This window comes from Poecilia formosa, unplaced genomic scaffold (assembly GCF_000485575.1).
Source record: "Poecilia formosa unplaced genomic scaffold, Poecilia_formosa-5.1.2 Scaffold152, whole genome shotgun sequence".
Classification (NCBI taxonomy): Eukaryota; Metazoa; Chordata; class Actinopteri; order Cyprinodontiformes; family Poeciliidae; genus Poecilia; species Poecilia formosa.
In genome coordinates, this window is record NW_006800091.1 from 58,924 (window position 1) to 78,302 (window position 19,379).

Genomic DNA, 19,379 nt, shown 5'->3' on the forward strand with positions numbered 1-19,379 from the left:
ATAATTTGAAAAAGAGACTTTTTTCAGTGGCAGAAAGTTTGGCAAAAGTCTTGATTCAAACCCCAAACTTCTAAAACCAGTCTGTGGATCCGTGTTAGAGACCTTTTGGTTTTCTTCCTAATTTTTTACAATTGTTCCATGATTGTTCAGCATCAACTTGATGGTGTGTCTCTTTCTAACCAGAATTTCTTTCTTTTTTTTCTTCTTTTTTTTTTTGTCAAATGTACTTGTGACCTATTTTATTCATTAATTCCTCTTTAACTCTGTAAAATACATCATCACTTTGGGTTGAGCATCTTCAACCAGGCCAGAAGTGTTTGCAGCATGGGACTCAGCTGCTTTAAGTCTTGGAAATATGACAGTACAGGCCACAAAGGTAAGAAATACACACAGCTGGCATGTTAACCCCCAATCTCTCTCAAACTCTGGTTGCATGTGTCATCCACCAAGGAAAACAGTTAAATGCTGAGTCAGGAAGTTTGAGATTCTTGTCTTGTGTGTCCTGTTGTGTGTGTGGGGGTGGGGGGTGTGTGTGTGTGCGTGTGTGTGTGTACATTGACATTGAGAGGGACAGAAAGCTAAGGATGATGGGAACTAGAAAGAGGACAGTGTTTAAGTGTGTGATGGCATGATGGGCAATTGAAGGTTACATCTACTGTTCTGCTCTTGCTTCCTACAGATCAACAAAGATAACCAAAGTAAATAAAGAATGCAGTTTTAAAATAAGGATTAGCTAAGTGAAAAAAACCAACCCAACCCAAACTTTGTTAGTCATGAATGTAATGTGTTTAAGCATACTTCAGTTTCTCTAGCTACAGTCTTTCCTGAATGCTGTCAGACGTGTGGAAGCAAAAAATAATTTATGTAGAACCTGTCTAACAACACGAAGTAGGTTGAAAAACCTCAAAAGCAGTATATCATTCCTTCAAGAAGACTCAAGAACTGATGAAAAGCAAAGTCAATGACATTTAAGAGTCTGGAAATAGTGACAAACAACAGCTCATTAGTGAGAACTGAGCTGTTAGTATTAGTTGGAAACTTTCTTAAACATTGAGGACATGTTTAAGTAAGGCTAGAAAGAGTTCAACTGTGTCTTCATCAATAAATATTTGGTCTTATAACTGTTACAAAATCCAATCAATATTTCACAAATCTGCTAAAATACCAATTATTGATGCTAAAATACAGTTTGCTCTTTAACCAGTTGAATAACAAACTGACTTGTGATTAGCCGCTGTGGCTTTAAAAGTAGAGACAATCTAAAGAGAATTGTATTCTGAACATTAGCTTCATTAGCTGATTAGCTTAGCCAGAAAGCTATCACTAAGCATGATTCAAAGCAGAAACAGTTCAACTTTATCCTTTGAAACAATTTCTTGTCACTATAATGCCTAAAAAAGTTTCTACATATAATAAAATGCAAGTTTTAAAAAAAAGATTTATTTTTAGCATACTGGCTAATGAGGCTTATTAGCTACAAATAAGACCAGAATTATCATTATCTTAAATCCCAGGCAGGAGGAATTGATTCATGATGATTCCCACTGAGAAGGACATCTTAAGTGAAAATATATGATTTATTATTGTGTAAATGTAGGTAACAGAGATGTGCTGGCCAGCCCAGGCTCCTATTTCTTCCTATCCAACAGCGCTGGTCAGGGTGACGAGTGGTTGAAGAGCCTTAACAAGGGAGTCTGGATCCCTTTCACAGGTGGGAACTCACTAAAACACACAAAATGGTTCATGTGTTCATTGGTATTACTTGGAGACCCTAACACAAAACATTTATTGACTCTTACAAGCTTAACAAAAACAGAGAACTCCAGTCTGATTTTAGGATTTATCGTAAGGGAGGGATTTCTGTTTCTGTTGCAGGGGTTTTTGGGCAACGTCTGGATGAGACGGTGCTGTATGAGCGTCGGTATGGAGTGCGTTTGGTTCCTCTGGTGGTGGAGCAGTGTGTGACATTTATCCGGGAACGTGGTCTGCATGAGGTGGGCTTGTTTCGCCAGCCTGGACGCACCAGTCTGGTGAAAGAGCTACAGGAGGCTTTTGATTCTGGTGAAAGGCCGTCTTTTGACAGGTTCAGCTCCTTCTCTTTTTCTTATACAGATTTCAGATCCCATTTAAGTCAAGTAAAGCCAAGTTTATCTGTATAGCACATTTCAGCAACATTAGCAGTTCAAAGTGCTTTACATCATAAAACTACAATACAGTAACCAATTATGAAACTAACAATAAACTTTACATTTTGTCAAATGCCAACATCAAAATCATGAATATGTTGATTAATGTGCCACTTACAACTAGTCAAAGCCAACTCTAAGCAGGTGAGTTTTTAGCCTTGATATAAAGGAACTAAGTGTTTCTGCATCTTTGCAGTTTTCTGGAAGTTTGTTCCAGATTAGATAAGCATAAAAGCTGAATGTTGCTTCTCAATATTTCATTCTGGTTCTGAGAATGAAGAGTAGACCTGAACCAAAACACCTCAGGGACCTGGAAGATGTTCCAGACTGTTTTGTTGTGACAATGTGTTTTGAATATATGTTGGTAAGCCATTCAGTGATTAAAAAACTTTAAAAAAAAAAGTATATTAAAGCACTTATAAAACACCCAGAAGTGTTTTTGTCAATAATTTAATGTTTTTGGTAATTGAAAAATAACCTGTTACAAAAACCTCCAGAATGTAAGATCCCCCTCACCTGGCAACCCCAGTGAAGTTCAGTTTATTACCTAACAACTCCAGCAGCAAATAGTCTGTCATCTAGCAACAAAAGCAGAGCTCCAGCACATTTGGTCAGCTGGATTTACTGCTGTATGCGATGTAGTATGGCTGCTGGAAAAGACAAATGTTACTATCCAGAAACCACTTGCTGCATTCTTGTTGGTTATGCAAGAGGCTCTACTTCTACTATTCAAAGATATATATGGTTGTATAATTGTACATTTGTTTGCAGTCACTTTGAAGTGCGAATGTTAACTTTGAGTTGGGGGGCTTGGCTGTTTAGGTAAGGAATCTGGTGTGTTGTGTTTTGTCTGCAGCGGGACAGACGTCCACACTGTGGCATCACTGCTGAAGCTCTACCTCAGGCAGCTACCAGAACCTCTGGTTCCCTACAGCCACTACCAGGACTTTCTGCTCTGCGGTCAGAAGCTGTTAAGTGACCGTACAGTGGTAATCACTCAGTGCACCACACCACAGAGACTGATGTAAAACACAACTATTGGTGAAAACACATTGCTCAGATTAGATGAGGTTTAATGAGTGTTTTATTTTAGAAAGGTTTCTTCTTTCTGTTTTATCTCCATGTCCTCCATCAGGGTCTGGAGGAGTTGACGAATCTTCTTCATGAGTTACCTGTCGCAAACTTCAACCTACTCAACTTTATCTGCCAGTATGATCTGTCTGACTTCATTAGTTTTGACATTTTTGGTGATTAAATCAAGGCAGATTGTTTCAAAGTTGGAACCAGCTTCTCTGTTTGTGCAGCTCATGAGGAACGGATGTGTGTGTGCAGGTTTCTGAATGAGGTTCAGAGCTGCTCCAGCAGTAACAAGATGAACGTCCAGAACTTGGCAACCGTGTTTGGACCAAACATCCTTCGAGCAAAAGCTGAAGACCCACAAAGCATCATGGGAGGTAAACTGGCAGCAGCTTATTTAATATTTTTTGCTTATTTCAAAATACTACTACTTCATAAAGGTTTTTCAGTGCTCTAGAACATGTCAATATTTTTTTACTCCTAAATTAAAAACATAATCGGTAAGAAAATCTGTAGAAATCATGAATTTACTTTTTGCAGACTTACTCTTAATGCATTTACATAATTTTTCCATTTTTCTCAGTTGCCAGGAAACATTAGCATCACTGATAAACTTTGTCTCTCATGGTTGTCTATTGACCCTGCAGGTTTTCTGTCAGATTAGGTTCTGAATTGACGTGAGTCGATTGCAAAACTTTATTTTTCTTGAAGCCATTATTTTGTTGATTAAAAATATTCTTGGAATCTTGGCGATGTTTTAAAAAGGCTTAGCATCTTCACTGTCAGTCTTCTAGCTTACACCTGCAGGTTTTGGGTCAAAACGGTCAACAATTTCATAAATTTTTACATACCATGATACTTGCACCTGAGGTACTCCTGGGTTTAGAGGTAATGCTCAGTGCTTTACCTGTTGGAATTATCTTCCAAAAACATAAGTTTACTTTCTTTAGACATGTTGGAGGTTTTGATCCAGACCTGGATATATTCTTAAGAAGAGAGGTATTCTATCTCACAACCAGTAATTGTTAAAAAATATTTCACCTCCTGCTTAAGTTTAGGATAGATGACCTTAAGCAAGTGCAACAACATTTTCTAGCTTTGACTTCTGGACAATAAGTTCTTCTTGTCTGTCTCCAAGCTACAAAACTGGTCCAGGTGCTCATGTCGGAGCTGATCAGACAACACAAATCTCTGTTTGCCAAGTTCCCTCCTTCTGCCTGCTCTCATCCTTCTGCAACGCCTTTGAAGCAACCCCATCTCCAGCCATCGCCCTGCCTTCGCCAGCTGTCTTTGCCTCTTATTGCAGACCACTCAAGTGAATCAGGACAACCAGCCGCACATGCAGACCACTCTAGGTAAAACACAGGGGTTCAAGCATTCAACAGTCAGTTGGCGATTAGTCATTCTCACACAAGTAGAGAATAATAGATGCATCTGAAAAATAGAATTCAAAGGAAAAGTTAATTTATTTAAGTAAATGAGTTTAAAACCAACCACAGCGCCACCATGACCATCAAAGCACTTTTTTAAACATCCGCCTGTGGGCAGGTACCTGGTCCTGCTGAAAAGTGAAATCTGAATCTTTATAAACCTTGTAAGCAGAGGAAAACTTGCACAAGATATTTTGATTTAAACTTATAATATGAGAAAACTATTTCACTTATAACTGGTAGTTTTTCATCAATATAAAGGAATTATTGACTTAAAACAGGCTCCTATCTTGTACTGAAAAGTTTATTGCAAGTTAGTTCTGTCTTATTTCAAGGGTACCAAGATATTTGCAGTGGAAACTAGACCAAAAATACTTGTTAACATTTTGTGTTTTTGCAGTTTCTCACTTTTGAGGTTCAAGTTAACATTAAAGATCCGACTTCAGTATGAATTGTCTTTAATAACTGTTGAAGTTTCTTCCCTGCAGTTGTATCTTCTCTGCTGCTGGTAAATCAGACTTGCTCTCCGGTCAGAAGAAACACCTTGGCCATCGCTACACTTCCTCCCATCCAGAGAACTGCTTCTACCCCTTGCCTTCCTCCAGTGAGTCCATCAACCACCACCCTGGGAGGCACAAAGGAGATTTTTACAAGTACCATTCTGGGCAGGGTTCATCTTCTGCAAATGCTCAAGCCACAACAACCAACCCCCAGCTACAGACCGAAAGCTCAAATCAGGGGGCAATGGGATGGCAACGCCAAGAAAAGGCAGCCTCTGCCTCCTGGAGCTGCAGAGGAGCAGAGGAAGAGGGTGAGGTTCCTGAAGCAGCCAGTGGGGGGAGCAGTCAAGCACAGGAGGACAGTACACCCTCAGTCTATGACAACCTGGACAGAGCCTCTCTGTCTCACACATTGGAGAATGTTCCTACTGAGAACTTTGATTTAGATTCTCCAGGAATCAATGTTGGAATGTGTGAAACAGAGGTAGATCAAGCAGAACTGGGGACGGCAGGAGACTCCTCTTCCTCATGGTCTTCCTGTGAAGTTCTACCATTAGATAAAAGCAAGGATGAACTGGGGGTCAGTAGTCCTGATATCCCACCAAAGAGATCCAGAATGTTGCCTCTGAATCAGAGAAGAGAACAGGAAATCTGTGATAAAGATGATCATGAAGACAACGGAGTTGAAGGCAATGGTGCCAAGCAACATCCGAGCTCCTGGGCTTCCTGCTCTGTCATCAGCATCAGCCCTCTCAGCACAGGGAGCTCAGAGGTCTTCCTCCCCTCTGGGGCTCCGGATCTCCAGGTTCAAGAGTCTCATTTAGAGTCGAGGGACACTCATTCTCTGCTGGCCAAGCTGAGGCAGCAGATGGCTCAGCAGAAGGCAGAGTACCAAAACAGGATTGAGAGGTATTACTTTACTAAGGTTCATACAATTTCAATCTGACCCCTAACACTTACCCTTACCCCTACATTTGACTGACAGAGCCACTCACCAGGACATGCATGTTTACTGTTAACACTAATTACCCCACTGTTGCCAACTCACTGATGTCCTTGCTATATTTAGCAACATTTCAGACGAAAATATCAGAATCGGCCACAATCAGTCGGCAGGTCAGGCTTTTTAAAGATTGGTAGTCAGCAGTCGGTCAGAAAACTGCAACCAGCTCACTGCTAATGCAGAGGTGCTGCAACAAAATTAAGATGTAAAAATATACAAAGGTTTAGGAAATCTGAACACTATTCTCTGTAAATGAAGAGGTGCAACACTTTGGTCACTCCGTGTCATTTATTCATGGATTACAGGTTGGAGCGCTGCAATGACGCCCTCGAACGACAAGTTGCCGTTCTGCGACTCAGTCTGGAGCAGCAGAGGCGAAGCCAGAGCGTGGCAGAGATCAAGATCAGAAACATGGAGCGAGCCAAGGCAGACGCAGACCGCCGGAACACCACCCTTCAGAGGGAGATGGAGCTGTTCTTCAGGACATATGGAGAAATAAGGAGAAGAAGAGGAGATCTGGGAAGAGCTGGAGGAGGAAGCATCTGAAGACTGAAAGACTGTTTTTCTCAGCAGGAGTGAAAAAGGGAAGAAAGAAGCTGCAGTTAGCAGCGGACGGATTATGTCAAGATGAGTTAATGGTATGAAAACAGAAATAAGAACATCACATTAGTGGAGGTTCACGTTATTAAAGGTCAGATCTGATGGGATTTTTTTTTTTAAATTTGCCTTTAAATCTCATATTAATTCTCGTCTTCCAAGGAAACTCAGGCAGCACACTGAAGCCTGTGATGACTGAGACTCAGTCAGTCCCAGGTGTCTCCAGGTGATAAAGCATCAGTTTTATGTTCCACATATCCTTTACAGTCAAAACTGTACATCTTTAATTACTCCAAAACGCTCAGACTTGATGTATGAAATATTTAACGTGTCAGCATGACCTGTTTGTTAACATAGTTAACATATTGATATTAAATACAATTGTGCTCTTTACAAAATGGTGGTGGAAATTAAATAAAATTCATAAATTATAATATGTAAAACTAAAATTATTCCAACACTTTATTAATTTGGTTTTTAGGAAATCTTTAGGAATTATGAGTAAATATTTTTAGTTCCATCTTTATTAATTTAAGAGCACATTTACAAACCTACAAGGTCCCATCTCCATACCCTGCATGGCGACCTATTGAATGAGAAATCCAACAAAAAGCAGTGAAGAATACACAACTAGTGGACTTTAAATAGGTGGGCGTCCACTGTACATTGATTCATTACTCACAGGTTACTTTTGATGATTGTGGCCAATGAAAACCCAAATTGGGCTCATTAGAATTTTTTTATACTACATTAAAAAAATAAAACCTGGTTAAATCACATAAATGTCGACATTCTGATTTCTTGAGACACGTGAAAAACCTGCACATTTCAAATCACATCTGCCTGGACTCAATATTTATGTCTGCGCATTATCATCATCTGAAACCTGAAACCAATGTTTCTGCATGAAAACACTTTTCTAATAAAACCTATTTTAATCCACTTTCTTTTATTATTTATTGCCAGTTAATCTGACATGAATTAAATGAAAACTGAAAGCAGGTCTCTTCACAGGAGGATGAGATCTACTGTGATCAACGTGGAAATTATCTTTGTCATGAAGTGCCAATGAAATTTGTTAAAATAAATTTTTTTTAAACCAAAAACAATGAAGCTGAGACTTTTTCATTTTCCCCAGAGGATGAAATATTTATTGTCAAACTGTGCCGGCAACGTGAACTAAACTGTACAGAGGGTAAAAAAGAAAAAAAAAATCGAAAAGAAATATAAAATAAAAATCACTGAACTGACAGAAACTTTCTATCAGGACTGAGTCACGCCTACAGACAGAACATTAAACTGATGCTTCAGTCTGATTAAAGGGGGAGAGTATCACACTGACCACTGAGCACCTGTAAACACAAGTACTATGGACTCATCTTTAACAAATGGAAAGTACATCAAATATCAACAGTTAGTGACCACACAGAATGACAGCATCTGAATATCACCACAGCAGTTACAAGTGGTAAACTTTCAGGATTTTTTTATTTTATTACCAGAAAATAGTAATAATAAGAAAGAAAGGTTCACTTTATGGTCAAAAGTGCTTAATGAAGATGCTTTGCACGTGTAATCTTACAGAAACTTTTATATATTATGTTAGCCATCATCTACAAACCAGGCAGCACAGCAAATAACTTACCTAAATTAAGATAACTTGGCAGTAAGGCCATAGTTTGTTATTTAGGGAGAAAATATTTGAAGTGTTTAAATATATATATATATAAAATAAGTGACAAGGTTTCTGTGAGATGCAGAAAATACACACAGCAGTTTTTAAAGTCCAAAAAACGTAAAAAACAAAATCCTTCAAATGCAGTCGTCAGTAAAAATAATGGAGAAAAGTGAGTTCGATTTGTGAAAATTTCAAATTTCTTTCCAAGTTTGAGCTCAGAAAACTACAAACTCTACAGTATGAGGGAAGCTGCATTGAGTCTGAACACTGGAGATGTTCACATACAGGAAAAATGTACAATTGTTGCATTTTCTGTAGCATGTCTGATTACATAAAGTCAGCAAATACATCAGCTTAATTATCACAATTTATGCCTTAATCGTGTAGAATTACTTAATTTTTTTCCTGTGTTAGCATTCTACATTCAACATTGGAGAATATCTAATTGTTTTCTCATAAATATGTGAAGATAATATAAGAATTTCTGAGTTTGGCCACATTATGTCTTTCATTTCATCTTTTATCTGCAACGGCTCTAATGCTCAGGAAATGTGACTCAAATAACATCCAACATAAAAAGTTTCTCTGAGTTATTTTGGTTTGATCGGAGCATTGATGTCATATTTCATAAGGATTAATGGAAATAAGATGAAATAAAGCGGAATTAGATTACATTTTACATGTGATTTGACTTTTTATGCACATTTATCTGCATTATTTATGAAAATACTTGACTAAAACTATAAACAACCAAAAATGAGTAATGTACATGAGTGTGAAGCAGGAAGGGATGAAACGAGGGTGAATTAATCCTAAGGTGAAACGATGTTTTTCATGCTATTTTTTTTGTAAAACAAACAAAAAAAAGCTGGTTAAAAATGATCAACATAATAAACAAGGCGACATAAACCAAAAACATGAGAGAAGAAAATATTTAACATTATTTTTACAGATTAGCAAACTGAAGCTATATGTTCTAGCATGAACCCAGTCTGAGCTGCCGAACGGCTGAACTTTAGAGCTCTGGTTCTGAAAATCCTTCAGCTGGAGTTCAGCTACCCACTTGTTTGACGTTACAGTTATGATAGATGGTCACAGTTCTCACATGAAGTTACAAACTCAATGGATTTCAATAAATTTTGAATTCCTCCTGAATAAATAAATAAAACTTAGGGGGGTTTAAAATGCTTTCAGTCTGACTGGAGTTTATTTTATTAATGATATATAGAAAATATAAACATCAAATGAGCAGCAAGCACAAAAAGAATTTCTTTGGAAACGGTAAGACTCATGTTTCTGTTGAACCTGAACAATAAGGGAATGTGAACAGTAAAATGAGGGACTCTAGGGTGGTTTTGTCATGTCGTGGGACCTTGGTCGTATTAACGGCGATTGTCTCAGAAGCCGGACGGCGTCAGGATGTTCATGTCTCGGTGTTTGAGCTTGTGTGGCCGCGCTCCCTGCCGCCGGCCCTCCACCGTGGGGATCTCCATTTTGGGCGGGGACACCCTCTGGGGGTTGTCAGCCAGCCGCGTGGCCTGCGACTTCATCACCTCCATGGGGGTCGGCTTCTGGGCTCCACGGTACGCCTGGATGGCAAAGCCTGCTGGGAGAAAACCGCAGCAGTCAGCATATGCAAAAACTCTACTTTGAAATGAACTACATTTAATAAAGAAAAAAAAAACAGTTTTGAGAAAAATCATCAATAATCACTAAAAAAAATTTACTGAAGCATATTTTCTAGATTGTTTGAATACAAATTTCAAGCAACTTCTACTTTGTCATCAATGGTGTTCTGTTTCTTTCCGGCCTAAATACGACGCAGAGGCTTGCTTATTTTAACCACTCTTCAAGATGGGAAAGACAAGAGAACCTGCCCTTTAAGAAAGGCAGACATGTCAAACTGATTACAAAGAACTGGCTACTGCCTCAAAACCACACAGCTCTACAGATTATCTGGAACTTCTCTGCACAGAAGAAAGCGAAAAATTCCTTAAACAATTCATGTAGGTCTTAAAGTAGTTTTTAATTAAATTGAATTAAAAAAAATCATTCCCAGTGGCAATAAATATAATAATAAAAAAAACAAAAAAAACAGCATTGGACCAAAGACGGAGCCTTGGAGGACTCCAAAAGAAATCTGAGCTGCAGCTGAGGATAAATCAACTAGTTAGACTGGAAACACTCCAACTGGTTAGGTAAGATTCAGAACATGGAAGGGTTGTGGCGGCTATCACTGCACACAGATCAGAACTACATGGTCAATGTTATCAAACACAATATTCAGGTCAAGGAGAACAAAGACTGTAGCCATCAAAATTATGGCTTTCAGCAGCATAATGACCCAGCGTGTGGCCAAATCAAGACAAATGGCTCATCAGACACAGTCAGAGTTCATCCAATACCATCTCAGTCTATAGATCTACATCCTATAGAAGACCTCAGAGGTTAGCACAGGAGAGGACTCAGTACAATCTGAAGATTGTACAAAGAGGAACAGTTAAAGATTGACTCACTCTACTCTTATTTAAATGCATTTTTGAGCTGTTATATCTCACTGCTGAAATTATACATTTCTAATCCCCGTGTTTACTTTGGAAATAGTGCATTTTTATTTGCTTTGCACTTTTGTAGCAATTCTTGTTTTAAGATGTCTATAGCTAATTAAAAAAATATATTCTGAACTTAAATTTAAAATCTCTCAGGAAGATAAACAAATCTCAAATATTTCCAAACACATCCAGAAGAGATCATTCCCCGATTCCTTGATGACCTACCTAGAGTCATCCTGGAGGAGAGATTTTAGGTCTCCAGTTCAACCATTCCAGATGTTAACATCTAACAGCAGCTTCTCTGCAGCGTCTGCTGTCTGGTGTTCATGTGTTTATGTAGAGGGAAATTCTGCGTCACTCTTTGCAGGGGCCAATGACTGACAAAGTGAATGTTGATCAGTGTTTACTGCTAGTCTGAAGGTCCTGCTTTCATCCTTTAACCCAGAATGTGGCTGTGAATCTGGAGCAGAAGCTCAATCTAATAATAAATAAACAGTTTCTGTAGGTTTAAGATCTTTTTAAGACCATTATGAATACAATTTAAGATCTGTATCATGACACAAATGTACAAAAGAAAACTAAATATTTTACATCGTAGTAATGCTTAATTATTTTGCACTGAATGGACATATGGAGAGGCAACAGAAATGAGCCAGAGGCTAAGACAAACATCCTTCAGCAAACTAGTGATAAATTTACACTAGTTTTCTAGATAGCACATGCATGCTAGCAGCTAGTTAGTGGAAGCCTCAGAAAGCAATGAAGATGTCTGGGCACGACTAAATGTTTCCTCGATAGCAAAATCCTGCAAGGAAAATAAATTATGTAGAACGTACGACAGAGTCCTGCCACCACAAAATTTAAGACCTGTGATTAAAGCAATCAAGGCCAACATGCGTATCACCTTCTTAATATAATGGTCAATTTTGGGAGGAAAAAAAAAACAAAAAAAAAAAAACATCACCACCTCTTTCTTACCAAAAGACGTTTAAAGCAAAACAAACAAAAAAAAAATCACTTTTGGCAAAAAATAAGACCATTATTTTAAGAGGTCACGATATTTTCTACTGAATTTGTGACATTTTATGGCCTTAGTTTTAGATACACAGATGTAGGACTTACTAAGGATGCGTGAACAGCTCAGTCATGGATAAAGTGAGTTTGTGTTGCTAGAACTTGTTTCTGTTTGTATTTAAGCATTTGCAGGCCTTTGCCGTTACCTGCAGCAGAACCGTCTGATCCCACGTCAGAGGCTGAACTCTGGACAGGAAGTCGAGGCCCAAACACGCCCCACCGCTCGACCGCTCCACTTACGCCTGGATCTCCAGCCGCTCCTCCTCCTCCCATGTCCACACTGCTGTTAGAGGAGCTGATGCTGACCTCTGACCCCGTACTCCCGAACCAGCCTCTGCAAACCAACACAAACAGCATGTCAGCTTTCAGCCCCTTATCCAGGTCAGGCCGATGCACTGAAGCGGGGCTCAGACCACAGGAAGCTGAACGCTGTATGTGTACCTGCGCTGCTGCTTCGGGGAGCTGTGCGGAGTGTTCGATGGAGTCGACTGGGCAGAGGAGGATTTCTCTTCTCTGGCCTCCAGGCTTTGGATCTGCAGCTTCTACACAACATCACAGAGGTATCAGTTATCTAGCATTGCTACATCTGATACAGATCTTTGCCAAAGCATTCATAGCCTTTGGACTTTTCCACATTTTGGGACATTACATAACAAACGTTACTGAATCTTTATTGGGATTTTATGTGACAGAGCAACTCAAAAAGATATGGAAGGACAAGGAAAGATGATTTTTGATTTTTTTTTTTTTCCATTTAACATTCTGAGAAGTGTGTCTGCTTTTGTTTTCAGCAGCCCGAGTCCATACTTTGTACATTGATATTTTGCTGAGATTGAAATCTACCAGATTCCTGTTTGCAAAATATATTAAAATCAGGAGAAGCAATTTTGCAGCTTCTAAATTTGCTATAGGTTTGAACTTTCAAGCTATCCCCTCCATAGTATTTCTGGATGTATGTTTAGGCTGGCTATCCTACGTGAAGCTGATCTCCACTCCAGTCTTTTGCAGCCCCCAATAACAACCAGGGGTCTGAACACAAATGTGCACCGAGACTTATTTTATAATATTTGAAAACTATGCATTATTTGCCTTCCACTCCACAAGGAGAATTTCAACAGCAAGCGGATGAATACAAATAATAATAGTTCAAACCAGGCAGAAATTATTGCTGGAGTTGCATTTTTTAGCTTCGCTAAAGATAAAATACTTAATCAAATTTGGATAAGTGAACTCTTAATAGGGAAAAAAGGAAGGAAAATGGAGGAGGATGTTTCTACAGATCAGGACACAAAACGATGAGGAGTTATATTGTATATCACTTAATCCTATAGTCTTACAGAATCTCTTCACATACAAAAATGCTTCTTCCATTTCCACTAAATACTCCACCGCCTCGAGTCAGAACGTGATATCTGCCCATGACTTAAATGTTTGCCTGACAGAAAAGTCCTGCACAAAAAATAAACTATGTAGAAAATACAAGATTAATACCTCTGCCAAGACGAAATTTAAGACCTGTGATAGACGTATGTAAGGCCATCTTACATGTTTTTGAATACATTTAAGACATTTTAAGGCCTTAATTTTGAATGCATGAATTTAAGACTTTTTTTAAGGGTGTGCGGTCACCCTGTTCATGTGATCTGTGGCTCTTATTGGTCAGCTGGCCTTTAAACCCAGCATATAAAGCACACTATTGTCTCCTCATGTTTTATTACTGACGTGCTGATCTGACCTGGAGGGACTCGGGGACGCGGTGGTGGTGTCTCGTCTCCTCCGCTGTCAGGCCTTTGTGTGGAGTGTAACTGGTGTCGGTGAGGCCCGCCGTCTGCTCAAACTTGTACATGCTTTCCTGAGTGTGTTCTGAGGGCAGACGACAATACAGTCACTCTAGTGGAAAGCTGCTTGATAGCAAAATCTATTTTCATGTCTTGATCAAATAATCCGATTTAGAAAATATTCAGATAGCATGGATAACTTTCCACCCTAATAAAGGGTCGTTACATAGATTATAGGAACTCTAACTTACTGGTGATGAGAGAATTCATGATGATGGACGAAGCCTTAGTTTTCACTACAGCTGGAGCCTTGAAGAGGGCACCATCCTGCCCGGCAGCCTGTTTGACAGCGCCGCCTTCATCCTCCTATAAGGTCAAACAGTCAGACTGAAAGTGGACCTGTTGGGAAACGATCAGGCGTGGAAATGGAAAAGTGTTTTACCTCAGCTAGCTGGGAGAACTTCCTCTCCGGTATTACAGGCCGCCTCCACAGGTTGTTGATGCTGATGTCGTGGGGTGGCGTGGACATGGGGGCCTCCAGGTTGTCGTCGTAGCTGAGGGCCCGTCGAGTCATTCCAACGGGGAGCTTCATCCCACCCATCCCAGAACCCTCGATGGCTGCAGAGATAATTTCATATTTTGTCCTCTTTCACTGTGATATTACTTCATCTCCAGAATGGAGAGATTTCACCGTAGTAAAGCGGCTCAGAACAAAGTAGACAAAAGCTTAAGGTTAACATTAATGTTTTTTGTGCTTGGAGTCGGTCTCAACAAAATATTTAAAGGGACTGAATCACTTGAAAGAAAAAAACTGAAACTTCTGAATAAAGGCTCTAAAAATAGGAAAATATCCAACAACGTTTTGTTCCATATTTTAAGCTAAAAAATAAGCAGGGAAATCGTCTCTAACTCAGAAAATGTTCGGATGATGATTTTAAAAAGCAAAACCATCAAAAACAGAAATGGTGTCCGAAGCCCATCTGGATGAGCTCAAATGACAAAAATGTGAAAATTGATCAACTGATGGCTCCTTAGGGAAATATTAGTTTGCTATAGGCACACAGATTAAATCTATTAAGCTTCTGTCTATTAAGAGTTGATAAATCTCATCTCGTGGACATGGACCTGAAATAAGTCACTCACAAGGAAATTCTAAGGATTATTTTTCAGAGTTTGAAATTTTAGACGATGAATTTGTTTATTTACAAATAAATATTTTTAAAAAATCAATTATGAAAATAAAATGTTAAAACACAAATTTAAAGTTAAAAAAAATATTAAAAGTAAAGCAAAAAAACCCAAAACAAAACGCTGCAAAACTTAGTTTATAAATTGGATTTAACAAAATTTAAAGAAAAATTAATTATAGAAATGATCTTAATTCCATTTGATAACTTAACTTGAGACAGACGGACCTTATCCTTCCTAAAATAACTCGTTTTGCTTGTTTTATTGGGTGTCCTGACCGCAAAACAATTTAAAAACAAAGTTTCAACATATTCAGTTACATGTTAAATTATTAATACTATCTGATGACATGGAATATGATTCAGTTAGGAACATAAATATTGTCCAGTCACAGCAGAATAAAGTTAATAGGTGGTTTAGGTATGAGGTTGCAGGCGGTTGCAGCTGTAGGTTCATATGAGGTCCAGAAGCAGTTGCCAAGTTTTAAAGCTCCGGTCTGAGGCGGTTTTTCTGATAACAAAGTAAGCAACTGAGGGACTTTGGTTTTGTTGATATTTAGGTCAGAATATTCCCACAACCAACAGATACAAACATTAACAGAGCAGAAAATGACCTGTGGTAAATCTCTGCAGAAAGGAGGAGTAATCATGTTCAGTAAGTCAATTAAAACATTTTGTTTCAGATCAAACTAAACTTGCATTTGTGACTAATATACATTTTTAATCATTTTATACAAGTTAAATATTTCTTCTTTAATAAAACCCTTAACCTAATAAGAATCAAATAAGCCTTTATTGTTTGGCTTTTGTTACATATGACGTATCTTTAAAAAAACAATAATAATAAAGATACTGCGCATGGGCAGAGCACATACTGATTTATCAATTTAAAACTGACCTTCATTAATCCATATCAGTACTCACCTGGTAAGTCACCAGAACCAGACATAGCTGCAGTTAATTAATAAACAAGTTGAGACAAGGGAGAACCTGGAAGGAAGAAAAGAAAACAGAGAGAGGCGTTGGCTTAAATCTGCCTGATTTCTAAACTGAAATCAGACCAATATCTGTTTAGAAATCACACTGTATTTCTAAACAGACCATAAGCATTAGACTTATGTAATAAATCTAACACTTAGACTTGTTACAGCAGTACAATCATCTCTGAAAATTTTTGCAGAAAACAAAAACAGCCGCTAAATTAAGTAAATGTATTCAAAAGTGCAAAGTCTTGTTGACTCTGTGGAAACCCCTTCTGGCACAAGAGCAGCATTCTCCTATAATACTTCTGTTCTGGTGAACTGCTAGGTAACCGCTCTCCTCTGCCACTCCCCTATGCTGCACCTTTCTGCAGCTTCTCTGCCTGTTAGTGAGGAGAACCAGGTGGACTCAATCTCCTAGCAATCAGAGTGCAGGTACTTTTGGTGTGACTGACCTGTCACTTTGGTTTGAGAGCATCAGAAGCAAACAGTGCTGGTAGCATACAAATTCAGAACTGTGCAAAAGTTTGTACAAACTGTTACAAACTGTGAAAGACAGCCGGTTTTTCAGCTATGTGCTATGTGGACCATCATACAAAAATAAAGATGAGTCAACCAAATTAAAGGGCTCTTTGAGTGAAATCCAGTTCAAACTTCACAGTGGATAAACTATCCCTTTCAAGTGGGGAGTCACACAGCAAACCAAACCTGACAAAATTTGACAACTTCACAAGGCTGGAGAATAAAGACACAATGAGCTCTGACCTTAGTGAAATCTAGGGCTACAAATACATACAGAAATAAACATTTTATTGCCTAAAATGCAACAACACAGCATTCCTTCAGTGAACACTAGATGAACAGTAGCAAAAAATGCATAAAGGTTCAAAACTGGATTTTACTTTTAAGCTGCTGCATATAAAGACTTCCTACACATCCTCACCACAACTTTCATTCTTTTAGGAAAAACAAATTCCTTACATGGGACTTTTGTATTTCAATATTTTTCACATAGGATACATATTATGTTTAGCTTAAGACACCTACCTTCTAGTTTTGTTGCTCTGACTTGGGCTAGAAGGAGTGGAGGTAATGGTTATACTGGTCTGTCGGATGAACACAAACGCCTCTGGCAATGCATTGTGGGAGAGCAGCAATGCCACTGATGCAACTGAAGAGACAGCAGAGAACAAAAGTGAGTCGATCCATTGCATAAATCCTGCAGAGGACAAACAACCACTCAGTGTTTCTCCCTTAGAGCCAACAGCGAAGTGGACAACCAGAGTATGGGCAGTAACACGCAGCACGCTGCTCTGTGTGCTCACCATCACTTACTGTAGGGAAAAGATTGAGAAAGCAGATGGAGGAAGTGGAAATGAGTTTCCTGTCTCCCAGTTCAGCCTCGGCAGACAAAAGACTAAGTTCACATGGAAAACTGACGACGACAAACTCGATCAAAAATGGTTTTTCCCGACAAAAATTCAACTGCTAAAGACTGCCTCGATTTTTGGTAGCTTGTTAGAGTTCAAGGGAAATGAATTGTTGCTTTAAAATCCAATTATATGCAGCCGCTTAGTTGGCCTTCCAGTCTTCTTGATGTAAAAACTTGATAAAAATGTTGCTAAATAAAATGCTAACATTCCCAGTAAGAGGTTGAGAACAAAACAGTAAGAAAAATCTGTTTTAAGTCTAATACACAATGTAAGTAACTTATCTTTGGTTTTGCTGCAGTGTTTTTTTTTTATCATTTCCTTTTCATCAATTATTACATTCTGCTGTGGTTTATATTGATGCCTCTCTCCCCCATTCTAATGCCTTTCGTATTTTTTCTTTATCCATTTTTAACTATAGAAAAAATTTCACAAGGAATAAAAAGGTATTTAACTTTTTATTAAGTTATCTTATGATTAAAATCCACTTTTTATTGTCTAAAAATATTGATTTTTTTTTTCTTGGGTCAGTTGGTACTGTAAACACTGCTGCCTTGGAGCAAGAAGGTCAGGTGTTTGAATCTCGACATGGGGTCATTCTGGATGGAGTTTGCATGTTCATGGAAGGGTTCTTGGCGGGTACTGCTGCTTCCTCTATGAGTAAAGAACGTGTGGTGTGACTGTAACTTCAGTCAAATATTTTAGGGTTGAATTGTGCAGTGATCCAGCATCTGCATCTAAAAATCCCCTCACAAACCAATCACTAGCCTTCATGTGGGCCAAATTACTTTCAAGTGGGTCCATTCTTTCACGAACTTAAGGGTGACACATTTCTTGCATAACCTTGCATGGAGCCAACAATGAGACAGCAACACAGATTGCAGAAGACAGAATATCCAATAAAGCGTGACATGGCAAGGGAAACTGGTGCCGTTAATAAACCGTTATAAAACAGGATCAGCCAGGCTTTATTGCGCAGACGTGCACCTCAAAATAAAGACATGTTTGGTTCAAGAAGGCCTTAAGGAAAATATTTCTGAGCTAAAATCTGCCAAAAAAAAAAGAAGGAAAAAAATGAACCAACGCGAAGATCCTGACAGGGTCATCTGCTTTAACAATCCATAACCAGACTGCATTCAAAAAACAGCTAAAAGAAGAAGCATCATCATGTTATTGCTTCAGACCTGTCGTTAAATTTCCGTTTAATTTTTTATTCTATCTAATGTGGCCGAGGCGAGTTATTCGTCGTTTAAAAAAAGTGTTCCCTTCTACGAAGAAAAATCCGATTCAAGACACTTGTTATTGGGTATCGACAGTATAACTAGACTCGAAAATTATATTTTAACCTACTCAAAAAATTTACATTAACTGCCAACGCCGCACAAGACCGACTACAACTGACCATTTACATTGCAAAAAGTCGTTTTTGCGTGCAATTTCGTTATTGTTTTGCGCAGAGAATAGCGGAACCTCCGAAGCGCTGCGCTGAAAAGCAAAGTACATCAAACAGATAGTAGGTAAATATGTCTGAAAACGGTATTATTAGCGCATTTTGCATAATTATCTCTCACCTGAAGTAACAAATGTATCAAAGCAAAGACGCAGACGCCGTTAATACGCCGGTTTCGACTTGTAGGCTAGCCTTACAACAAAGCAGCTGGGCGGCAGCCATTATTGTGTTTGCAGACGGAAAAGCTTCCTCATGCACTGCAGGTTTGGTTGGTCTCGCTGAACATCGCGAGAGAAAAGAACGAATGCGTGTCTTTTAGCTGTTTGCCGACATAGTGTGTTCATGTCTATGGTTGAGACCTGCTCCATAATGAAAGATGTAGGGTATGAATTATTAGAAAATTATTAAAAATATATCATTTAATTGGCAGAAACACTTCTCTTGGAAATGTGTACAG

The 19,379-nt window shown here is 38.7% G+C and overlaps 2 protein-coding genes across 3 annotated transcripts; one reads left to right on the top strand and one right to left on the bottom strand.

Moving 5' to 3' along the window:
• The first annotated feature begins 226 nt into the window (after nucleotides 1–226).
• On the top strand, nucleotides 227–9,729 carry LOC103146135 (rho GTPase-activating protein 22-like). The gene is made up of 9 exons (XM_007563903.2): nucleotides 227–376; nucleotides 1,598–1,711; nucleotides 1,876–2,083; nucleotides 3,043–3,175; nucleotides 3,322–3,395; nucleotides 3,519–3,640; nucleotides 4,402–4,618; nucleotides 5,182–6,102; nucleotides 6,502–9,729. Exons 1-9 carry the CDS (start codon nucleotides 325–327, stop codon nucleotides 6,740–6,742), a joined length of 2,082 nt encoding a protein of 693 aa, XP_007563965.1. The 5' UTR covers nucleotides 227–324; the 3' UTR covers nucleotides 6,743–9,729.
• A 100-nt stretch (nucleotides 9,730–9,829) lies between these two features.
• Nucleotides 9,830–19,200, bottom strand: LOC103146103 (putative monooxygenase p33MONOX). Of its 2 annotated transcripts, none has more exons than XM_007563853.2 (9): nucleotides 19,044–19,200; nucleotides 17,090–17,213; nucleotides 15,987–16,052; nucleotides 14,318–14,493; nucleotides 14,127–14,241; nucleotides 13,833–13,960; nucleotides 12,539–12,639; nucleotides 12,244–12,431; nucleotides 9,830–10,074 (listed from the first exon to the last, which is right to left on the bottom strand). In XM_007563853.2, exons 3-9 carry the CDS (start codon nucleotides 16,009–16,011, stop codon nucleotides 9,869–9,871), a joined length of 939 nt encoding a protein of 312 aa, XP_007563915.1. In that variant the 5' UTR covers nucleotides 16,012–16,052; nucleotides 17,090–17,213; nucleotides 19,044–19,200; the 3' UTR covers nucleotides 9,830–9,868. The 2 variants fall into 2 exon arrangements, with proteins under 2 accessions (XP_007563915.1, XP_007563913.1); XM_007563851.2 differs by having other exon boundaries at nucleotides 9,830–10,077; nucleotides 19,044–19,199.
• Nucleotides 19,201–19,379: the final 179 nt, after the last annotated feature.